This window comes from Mus pahari, chromosome 2 (genome assembly GCF_900095145.1).
Source record: "Mus pahari chromosome 2, PAHARI_EIJ_v1.1, whole genome shotgun sequence".
NCBI lineage: Eukaryota > Metazoa > Chordata > Mammalia > Rodentia > Muridae > Mus > Mus pahari.
The window spans coordinates 124,209,587-124,221,336 of record NC_034591.1 but is presented as its reverse complement, the minus strand read 5'-3'; the positions used below and the strand labels follow the sequence as shown (position 1 = coordinate 124,221,336).

The 11,750-nt window shown below is 41.5% G+C and overlaps 1 protein-coding gene across 1 annotated transcript in view; it reads left to right on the top strand.

Moving 5' to 3' along the window:
* Positions 1–8,977, top strand: part of Sumf1 (sulfatase modifying factor 1) — a 78,170-nt gene extending 69,193 nt beyond the window's left edge. The window contains exon 9 of the mRNA XM_021190554.1: positions 7,437–8,977. Coding sequence (XP_021046213.1) covers positions 7,437–7,547 — 111 coding nt within the window. The 3' untranslated portion in view covers positions 7,548–8,977. The remainder of the gene's footprint in view (positions 1–7,436) is intronic.
* The last annotated feature ends 2,773 nt before the right edge of the window (positions 8,978–11,750 follow it).

The following is an 11,750-nucleotide window of genomic DNA, read 5'->3' as shown; positions in this document are numbered from 1 at the left end:
AGAGAGAGAGAGAGAGAGAGAGAGAGAGACAGAGACAGAGACAGAGACAGAGACAGACAGGGACTGTAGAGAAGGCTCAGTGATTAAGAGCATTGACTGCTCTTCTAGAGGACCTGAGTTCAATTCCCAGCAACCACATGATGGCTCACAACCATCTGTAATGGGTAATGGGGTTCGATCACTCTTCTGGTGTGTGTCTGAAGATAGCTACAGTATACTCATATAAATAAAAATAGAATAAATCTAGAGAGAGAGAGAGAGAGAGAGAGAGAGAGAGAGAGAGAGAGAGAGACTGACTTATTTTGACTTATGTTTTTAAGGCTCCAAAGTTGAGGACATCATATGGTGCTTATATTCATGCTGGGTTCTTAGTTTTTTCTAAGGCATCATATGGGAAGTAATGGTGTGTGTGTGTGTGTGTGTGTGTGTGTGTGTGTGGTGTTTTGTGTGTGCACATTCATTATGATTGTTCTTCCTCTTTCTATAAAGTCATTAAGATTCAAGCATAGTGACTCTACCCAAATGACTTTATCTAATCCCAGTCACCTCCCCCACAGCCCTCGCCTCTAAACAGCATAAGGGTAGGCCTCACCCCGTCATAGCTTTCAGGGATACACTCAAAGTATGTGGAATAAAGTTTTCTTGTTTAATAGATGCTTGGCTTTGTAGATTATCTGTTTCTATTTGGGTACACTCTGGTAATTCTGTCTTTTAAAGAATCAAATCTTTTATATGAAATTTTGAACTTATTATTTCAATCTCTGCATTTTCATTCATTATTTAAACCAATTTTATTAAATGAAACTATTAATATTATTGGGCTTGAATTGGGTCTCTTGAGGTTTTGTTTTTTCCCTTTGCTTTATCTGTTCTTTTTTATTCTTTGTCTTTTTTGGATTAAGGTGTTTGTATCACTTTATTTTTCTCTCCTTAGACTTGTTATCTGTGACCCTATTTTAATGAATGGCTGATGTAGAGCCATGTTAACGATTAACTTTTCCTAGTCAACCTGTAGAATACATCTTGTGAACAATAGAATGACAAAACTGGATGGAATTAGAATTTTTCCAGAGAAAAATTGCAATTCCAGAAATAAATAAAAAGAATGAATGTTATAATTAAGTTTTGAAATATAAAGAATGTTCTAAATTAATTTTTTAAATATTTACCTTTATTTTATATATATGAGTAATTTATCTGCATATACGTCTGTGTACAACTTGTGTGTTGAATACCCTCAGAGTTATAGAGAGTGATGAGCTGCCATGTAGGTTCTGGGAATTGAACCCAGCTCCCTTAGGAAAGCAACCAATATCCTTAACCACTGAACCATCTCTCCAGCCCTATATTAATATGTAAAATTCTCTGAGTAGAAGGTGATAGACTTTTGGTCATAAATCAAGTTCACTTTGCATTGTTAAAGTAAACTCCAATAATCATGTCTAGTTTTTAAAAAAGTGATTTTTATTAAGAAGATCTTGTGTGTATGTATGTGTGTATATGTGTGTGTGTTTATGTGTGTGTATATATGGTGTTGTAGCTGCATGTATGTCTGCATACCACTTGTATTCTCAGTGCCATGGAGGCAAGACGAGATCATTGGATCTCCTGGCTCTAGAGTTACTAATAGTTGTGAGCCACCATGTGGGTTCTCGGAATCAAACCTGGGTCCCCAGAGTCAAACCTGGGTTCTCTGGGAATAAATGCTCGTAACCGCTGAGCCATCTCTCCAGACCCCTCGTTCCTAGTTTTTAGCAGTCTGTCTAAGCTCCAGGAAGGAGCTAGGGACACACGAGAGGCTTTGACGTGGTACAGCAGCCAGTTACGAACAAAGGCTATCTGTCATTCCCTGATCTGCTGCTCACATGGGTGGCCTTAGGCACACCGTTAATATCTCTCAGCCTTGGTTTTTCCTCATGTGTGTAATGTACATGCTATTTTATTTATATCTTTCTCATAGGGTTATTGAACGAATGTGCAGAGGCAGTATATGTTAAATTGATGGAGCAGCTCACATAAAAAGTACTCAAGTACAGACTAGGTTTTGGTGTTGTTCATTTGATACCTAACATTCCAATGTAGGATCTTCATTCCAATTCACTGTCAGTGTTACCCTTGTACCAGAATGACAAAGGCGTTGGTCTAGTGACATTTGAAAGAGCAATGGTAAGTCCTAGGTTCTGGTACCGGCTTCCCTGGAATGGTTCAATATGAGATACAAGTGCCTTAAAAATAACCCTTTATCTGAGAAACATTTTTCCTCTCATGGAAACCATATTTCTGTCCCACTTGAGTTGAAGGCCTCCAGGGTTGTAGGTCATTATCTTAAATGGATTGTTTCCTGAGCCAAGAGCACATCCTTAGCACAGATACTGAGATTACTTACAAAGTAATTAGCCATTTTGATGAAATCAGGTTGAAATAGGTCCCTCCTTCTACTCCTGTTCTTAATTAATAGAATGACCCATTTTCCAGCCACCCAAAGACCTAACTTCCTTTAAGAACCACTTTTCATGCTGAAAATAGAGGTAGAAATATATAAATATATAACAACCAGAACATTCATAACCAGGACATTTGCTCTTTAATTGTGTCTCATTAGTGACCCATTATTGAAGTTTAAGAGAACTACTTATTAATACATATTTTCTGAGTGAATGGATGTGTGTAAGTAGAATGATAGTAGCATGAATTGACTCTTTGCAAGTGCTGGGCCTGAGCGCTCTCTCTCTCTCTCTCTCTCTCTCTCTCTCTCTCTCTCTCTCTCTCTCTCTCTNNTCTCTCTCTCTCTCTCTCTCTCTCTCTGTGTGTGTGTGTGTGTGTGTGTGTGTATGTGTGCGCGTGCACAGGAAAGTGCTCTAACACCTGGGAAAGTGCTCTACCACCAAGTGATGTCCCCATCTCCTCACCATGTGTGTGGTGAGGCTTTCTTTTTTGGATTCAGATTTTCATAGTTGTTTGGTTAATGGAAGGCCTCAGGCACTGCTGTGACCCAGTAGTAAAACCTTTTGTGGTTGCTGATTTTCTTGAAAGTGTTTTGGTATACAAACAAAACAATTTCATTGCATAAAATTTAGAAAAGAAATAAAATAAGAAAGATGACAATGAAAATTAGATATATGTCTTGGAGAAAACTATTAGATGGTATTCTGCCATGAGTTTTATATACTTTAATAAACTATTTTTCAAAATTGAATTATTTTGTATTATACTCTAGGTATTCAGTTAGGATCATAATAACACATTTGTATATCACCAATCCTTTTCTAGTCTCTTGTGTTATAGATGCAGAATCCCATCCACACTGTTCTGAGCAGGCACTATAAGGTTGCCAGCGCTGCTGCAGCCTGGTGCTTGCAACATACAGAATAATCCAGGCAAGGAGCACTGCAGGGCCGTGCCTTAGCCTCAGAGCTGCCCTCCAGCTGTGCCTCAGCCAGCAAGCACATAGCCTGTTCCTTGCCATCCAGCTAGCTCGTGTGTGCCCACAGCTGGAAGCCGGAAGAGGTGTCATCTTCCCTGCAGACAACCCAGAATCTCAGAGGCCTGATCTAAGCTGGACAGTGATGCTCGTTTCCATGAAGACAAGGCTCAGTGACAGAGTGTGTGTCCCCAAAGCAAAACATTTGCACTGCTTGCTCTGCAGCGCTGTTTTGTTGGTTTCTTTGGAGGGCTGTGTTTTGGTAGTTTCCATTTTTGTGGTGCTGAGGATTGCTCATGGTAGGCACATGTCTAACAGTGAGCTCAGCCTCGACACCGAGACGTGTTCTTGCACACTTTTATGGACTGCTTTATTTTATCAGTGAGGACAGATTCTGGAAGGCTCTGCCTAAGGTAAAATAACCACTGAGAATGGGTTTTTTTCCTTGCTGGTCAAAAGATTAGCAAAATGTTTATCACAATTTTCACTTGTACTGAGCTCAGCCTCCTTGGACAGTGGACATGGTGGTGTGACTCTGGTTATTTCTCTGTGGACATAGCTTGCTTTTTATATTAACCATCTTTTGCTGATTTTCTCTGGAATTCCAGTTTCCCTTTCTTTGGGCATCTCAGCTCCTTCTCAGAGAGTCTTTTCCAACCCACCCTCTAAAAAGCAGCCACTGTTGCTTACAGTCATCCCTCCCCACTTTTCCTTTCTTCAGAGCTGGCCACTGCTGGGAGCAGTGTTGAATGCTTAGTCAGTTTGCAGCCTGACTCCTCCCTCCCCCTGATAACAGGTCCCTTGTCTGTCCGCTCTGATTGCATCCCTCTCCTCGGGCCTGAAATTGCAGCTGACATACTACAAGCACGCATATATTTAGTAGAACCTTGCTGTGATGTGATCAGGCTGTGTAGAATCCGGCTGTTGTTTTGCCTAATTTTTGCCCTTTTTGTGCTTCTGATACCACTCTTTAGCCCCGCAATCTGCCTGCCATCCTCCTTTAGAAATTGCTGATATTCAAAGTGTACCCCAGGGGCTGGGCAGGTATGGAAAGCGTGTTAGAAGTGTACCTGAGTACCACAAAAGCACCAGAAAGCAGATGTCTGGGTGTAGCTTAGGATGGGTATTTGGACAACCTCTTCAGTCTGTCTGTTGGTCTGTCTCTCCCCCCTTCCCCTTTCTCTCTCTTCCTCTCTCCCCCTCTTTCCATTTGTCTATATGTCTGTATGTCCATCTGTTCCCTGTGGATTAGTTACTTATCTTGTTGCTGTGATAAAATACCCTGGTTAAGGCAACCTGAGGGCCAGTGAGAAGACTCGGTGGGCGGAAGGAAGTATATGCCAGGACTGATGACTGTCATTGCATCACTGCAGTATGCAGCACACAGACAGAATAAATGACTTAAAAGAAGCTTATGAAAAAAAATATTTATTTTGGCCAACAGTGCCACCGTAGTCTATCATGACAGGGAAGTCATAGTGCTTATAGCTTGAGGTAGCTGATCACATTGTATCCACAGTCAGGAATCAGAGAGGAACAAACACAGGTCCAGGTAGCTTTCTTCTTTTTATGAGGTCTATAACTATAACATAGGGAACGATTCCACCGATGTTTAGGTTGGGTCTTCCCACATTAGTTAATCTGATCAAAATAATCCCTCATAGGCCTGGGCAAATGTTATTCTTTGGTGATTCTAGATCCTATCAAATGGACAGCATTAATCATCACAAGTTCATTCTGAGAACCATTGCCATAAACATGTGTGCATCGCCTAGGCCTTCCTAGAGACATTGACATTCTGCAAGTGACCCTAATGACTAGCTTAGCTCAAGGCTGCTGGTAAATTTTTGATGCATACTCATTGTTTTCTCATCTGTCTGTGGCCTCCAGTAAGCCAGGCCAGGACCACACCTAGACCTGGGCATGTTCTCCTGGTGTATGCAGTCAGGAGATGGGCGCTTGGTTGTTTTCATGGTGTGTGGCCCCTTTGTGGGATAAGACTGCTAGAGTCTTCAGTGTGCTCCATCCCCACCCCTGAGCTTGACCTTGGCTGCAGGGTAGAATTCACTGCATGTGTGTAGTTTCCTAGAGGCTTCGAGCTATCAGAGTTTGAGTCCAGAAATAGGGGCGTCCTGTCATTTCTCAGCAGTCTGGTACCTGTGCTGATGATTCTGCTGTGTCTCCTCACACAGTTCCTGTCAGACATTGGAAAGCTTCTGTTGATGCTGATCACGCAGATGCAGAGGCATCACCTTATTATTGCAAGCACATTCAAACTTCATCTTCTGTCTGTCTACCTGAGAGTTGGGAATACATTCTGTTCATCACTCTCCACAAGGAAAACTGGTTGCTATTGTTTTATTATCTATAGAAGATAGAACATTATGTCTTCCTTTTTTTCCCCCTGTGGGAAAAATGCACCAGAGAATTTCCATGTCAGCCTCAGAGATAATTTTTATGGAGATTAAAAGCATCTGACTTTTTGTGAGAGAAAAGAAATAATGGGGATTAAAAAAAAAGTCTTGCACGCTGACCTATTTTTTTTCCCTTCCCACAAATTATCTCTTGTGTGAGTTCCCAACTTGTCTATGATTCCTTTTGAAGCGTCTTTTCCCAGCTGGCAGCAGTGGGTTCAATGGGCTGACTCTTGGCTTACACTCATGGCTTCCAGGATGACTAATCTCTTTTTATTTCATGCTATTTTGAACTGGAGAATGACCCTCGCAAGAGTTCCATGCATGGTTATTTTGGAATCTTGCAGCTTTCAAAATGCCATGCCAATAGTCCACAGATACATGTCCTGTATATTTGTGTGAATGTATGTGAGTAGGCTGTGTGTTAGTGCGAGGAAAGAAGACATGAAATGGACGGTACCCTTTGTACCAGAAGTCTAGACTTGATAAGAAAGGAAGCACACTACAGTTTGTTCAGAGTGGAATCCTGCTTCCTTTAATACCCGTGTCACCTTCTGTAACTTGTTCCATTTGCCTGGGCTTTTACAATCAAAATAGCAGACAAGAGTGCCTGTTACCATGCTGAATATGTTCTTGGAAAGCAGTGCCCGTTTGTGTGAGCGTTTATTCTCTGCTCTTTCACAATTAGAATGAAGTAAGCGAAACTCCACCACGCATAGTTTTATTATTACTGTGATTTAAAATTCTGAGGTATTGGGAAGAAAGTGATTTTCCAACAGGTTTTCATATATTTTAAGTTCCTATGATGACTTTTTTTTTTGCCAGTATGTTTAATATATATCCCATGATATTTGGTTCTGTTATTAATCTTTTTGTTGCCATTTATATCTATTCTTTGTTTGTTTGTTTGTTTTTCGAGACAGGGTTTCTCTTTGTAGCCCTGGCTGTCCTGGAACTCCCTCTGTAGACCAGGCTGATCTCCAACCCAGAAATCCTCCTGCCTCTGCCTCCCAAGTGCTGGAATTAAAGACATGCGCCACCACTGCCATGCTATATCTCTTCTTATAATGTTAAAAATTGATATAATATGCCAAAAATAGAAGCTGTGCATTAAAGGATAATGATTGCAAGTGTGCATGCTATAATCTCATGGGTCTTTTAGTTTGTTTTTTTTAGCATATGATTATTTAGGTTAGATCATACTACATGCACACACACACACACACACACACACACACACACACATACACACGTACACACAAACATGATTCTTACTTTATAGTAGCCTGCTGACTAGATAATCACATGGATAACCATGGAAGGTTACTGATATTTTTTTGGGTGTTATAAGTGGTGGTGGCCTTTCTGCCATATGTAGGTGCTATTTCTAAGGGAAAAGATACTGGCTAGCTGACTCTTGAATATGCTGCCTTTTGCCAAGCGTACATCACACAGAGTATCTTAAGAAGGCAGTTCAGGGGCAGCTCTTCCTTCAGGTAGCTCTGAGTTCTCTGTACCAGGTATTTTTGTGAAGCTGTATATCTAACCTAAACCTTAAGCCAAGGGTTCCAGGATCTCTTATGGCATGTTATCTGTTATAGTCCTATTGCTATAGGTACCGCTGTGCAGCTCGAAGCCAGAACACACCAGATAGCTCTGCATCCAACCTGGGATTCCGATGTGCAGCTGACCACCTGCCCACTGCAGACTGACAGCCAAGAGGAGCTTTTCCAGATTCAAGAAGGTGTTTCTTACTGGCCTCCCCCGGAAATCTGAACTGATCTCGTGTAAAGTATTCCCATTTGAGGAGGATTCCATGTCCACCCAGTGGCCAAAGGAACTGTCTCGCGTGACCAAATGGCTGGCCAGTGTCAGCACTTGTGCTTTATTGTGTGGTGTATCTTTGGGGATCATCGCCATGTTTTTCTTTGAAAGCCTTTTGAAGAGGAGAGAGCCGAGAACCATGAGGTCCTGGCCAGGCTCTGCCACAGGGTCAGACCCTGGAGTCCAGCACCTTGCCTGCCTGGACCTCTGTCTCCTCATGAAATGAGGGATGGGCGACGTGATCTTTGAGGCTCTTTCCAACTCTATTCGAACTAGCAGATTCTGTTTGAACTAACAGAGTGGATTGTGATTGCATAGTGAGAATTTATGACAGATTATTTTTTAGCTATTTTTTTTGCCATGTGTGAATCTTGAGTAATACTAATCATATAAGGTAAGAGTTATCTTACATATTATTTTCAGAAAAGGGTGGGGTTTGTCTTTTATATTCATACTGCACTTTGTTCTTTCAAGGAAATCAGTGTCTTTTACATTGTTGTGACAAATCCCATTGGGACAGCGAGGGGACACTCAAGTTTGGAGTTCTGAACACACAGGAATGCCTGTGGAGTGACTCTACTGTCCTTTTTCTTTTGACATTAAGTGCCTTTGGCTCAGAGGGATAGTTTGAAGCCTTGTTTCCCCTTTGCCCCCCAAGCCTTCAAAGAATGTGAAATATGTACTAATTAGGGAAACCATTTAATTCTAGGTCTTTGGGTGTTGATGGTATGTATTATATTGTAATGCTAAATCCTGTACCTGAAGGTCTAGGCCTGTGAGTGAATTCTCACATTTATAAGCTTTTGTTGTGCAAACCTTGTTCCTTAATTTAAAACTATTGGTTAAATAAAATTGGCTACAGCCAATTACTGGAGGGATTAGAGATAGGTGGGATTTGAGTTACTTGGTTGGGTATGGAGAGAGAGAGAGGAGAGATCAAGGAGAGAAGAAGGAAGAAGAAGATCGGAGGAAATGCCATGAAGAAGATGGACCATAAGCACGTGGCCAGGAGAAACTGCAAGTATCTGGGAACACCACTGTGAGGCAACCAGGCCAGCAGTTAGAAAAGTAGATTAGGGGTTACCTCCCAGTAATTGTCAAAGCCAAATAAAATAACTATAGCCTGAGTCGCAGTTCTTTGTAAGCCAGTCGGGGATAAGCTTATATTGGGACCACATGGGAGAAAAAGAACCAGGACTTCGAACAGACTCCATTCAGGGTGTCTGATATATCATACCAGAGAGATGCGAGAAGTCTGGTGGATTTCGAGACATCAGATGCTTTGAATCATGTACTGTGTCAAATAAACTAGTGCCTCTTGAGTCAGACTTCACTTCTTCATTCCTTGCTGGGACTCTCTTTCTCATTCCCTCCTTTGTGCTTCTCTCCAAACCCATCATTTTGTAATGCTCCTGGGTTTTGTTCTCTAGAAAGAAGCTAGTTGATAACTTTGATATGTTGGTAGTTTGTAGCAGTTTTTATTCTCTAGAGCAAGGCCGTTCTGCCAGGAACTCTGTTACAGCCTTGCTACTTCTGGCCACAATCCATGATACAGAGTCAAGGGCATTGCCTTGGTGAACAGATGCTTCCAAAGCCTGGAAAGCACTGTGGAGCAAAGGCTTTCAACTCGATTGCTGTTGCTAGCACCCACCCAGGTTTCCAGCGTCCTGAGCCCCTGAGCCACATTTTAGCAAAGTTCATCTTTATGTTAGTTGCTCACAATCTCAGGTAACATCCGGAAGTGACCAGTCAACACTGGGTTGCTACTGTTACTGGTTTACTTTAAAAAGTATATTTGTATGTGAGCACATGTGTATTTGTGCATGCACAAAGGTTGGAAGACAACTCATGGGAATCTGTCTTTTTCCACCACCGTGAGTCCCAGGAATGAAACTCAAGTCCTCAGGTTTGGTAGCAAGCACCCTTAGTCTCAGAATCGTCGTCCCAGCCCTCGTTTTGTTTTTGAGGGGTCTGTAGCTTAGGTCCATCTGAAATTCACTAGGCTGACTTTGAACTTTTTGTCCAGCCTCAGTCTCCTAAGTACTAGGGCTACTGTCATGTACCACCAAGTCTGACAAGTGGCTGTGTCTGCGTACAACTTCTTTATAAAGTAGTCACGCTGCTTGTATATCTAGACACATTTGTGACCACTTTGTGAATATAAACCTTTTCTCTAAAAACTTCTATGTGATGATTAATCCCACTCAGAAATAACAAACAAACAGCTTATGTAGGAAATCAGGTTTTTATTTTTAACGTCACCAGTTCTCCACAGCTTTTGTTTTTACTTACTAGCTCCCACCTGTGAGTGAGTGCACACACTACCTGTTTGTTTTACATCATTACATTATAGTGCATATATATGGGTCTCTTTCACTGTTAATTAATGTTAGGTATCATAAACATCCTTGAGTGGTTTTGGGCAGTTCTTAGAACTTCATTTTTAGCAGCTCCTAGCATGTTCTAGGGTTTAAGAACCACATATGTCGGTTACTACAACATAGTCTCCTAATATTACACACTGACGTATGAGCAGGTAGACAGAATGTAACAGTTACAGTTTTGTATTTCAGTACCATAAATGTGACTCTGCATATGTCACTTGCCTGTCTTGTCCTTGGACCTGCTCATGCTGGGCATGTCATGAGGTTCACCATGGTGGCAGAAGCATGTGGAAGAGGAGACCACTTACATCATGGGGGACTGGAAGCAGAAAGAGATTGCAGGGACACCTCTACTGACCTAATTCCTTCAGCTAAGTCCCACCTGTAAAAATTTCTGCAATTTTTCACAAATAGAACCACCAGCTGGGGGCTAACTGTTCAACACATGCGCCTGGGTAGGACAATCAAACCATTAATACTAAAGGTTTTTATTTCCTACAAAACTGCATATATCCACACCCAGACACATACATATAAGCATGCATACAGCTTCACACAGGCACATGGACACACACACACACACACACACACACACACACACACACACCCTTCAGATAGAGGCAAACTATTTAGGAAACTCTCACAGCAGCACTTGTAAAATAGGTGTCTTAAGGAAACCAGGACCTAAACTGCCATCTATAACTAGAGTTATAGCTCTTCAGTCTCTTGTCTCTCTATCCCCTGACCCTCTCTCTCCCTTTAGGATGGAAGCCCTTAAAGGAGACCATTTCCATCAAAAGTCAAACTTGGATCCAGGGACTAGACTCCTCCTCAACTGTTTTTTTTTTTATGAAGCAGTGTCTTTGTAGTTTCTTAACTGCGTTTTCTGCTGCCAGAAGAGCTTAACATAGCAGGAAATGTAACAGTTTCCTAAGCTTCTAACTAAACCACTCCTTGTATTAAGGAAAGGCACCTCCAAAGGACTTTTAGTTGTTTTATTTTTATCTTCTGAAGGTCTTCCTAAATTGATTGATAAGATTTTCTCTTGTATTGAAAGGAAGTTTGTGCTTATTTCAAAATTCGCTGCAACTCCTACAGAGCCCAACACAGCTTCTGGCCCTGTACTTACTGCTTGTTAATCACTTAGCCATTTTGCATTAAATAAATATTTTGGCAGACAGATTGTCAGGGGGACTAGGTCCAGCATGGAAAACCAGTTTGTTTATTATCTATTTTCTCCTTCAGTTGCCCTTATTTTGGGTTGCTTTCTAACAGTTTTTGTTCCTTGTCTCCATTGAAACATAGAAGGAATTTGGGGTGTGTTTTTCAGTCTGTTTTAGCCTCCAATTCCTGATAATCATGCTTTATTTTAAGGGCATGTTGTACATACTAGAAGTGGGCATTTTGTCTTTCCCAAGGCCTTAGAAAACATGATTAGAAGGGACCCAGAGGTGGCAGGAGATGGGGGTGGCAACCAAGAGTGGCACTTCCTTCTTGTAGAATATTGAATTGCAAATTGGTTGCAAACTTCACATGGCTCAGCCTATGGTTTAAACAGAACACAACTCTGTAGCAATGCAGATTTTTTTTTCTTCCAGGCTCCCACCTCTTTTGGACAAAACATTTCAGTTGCCCATTATTGCTCTTCAGGAAAAGACTGCAATGAAAGGTACCATTTATTTCAGGATGTGTTGATTAGGGCACAGG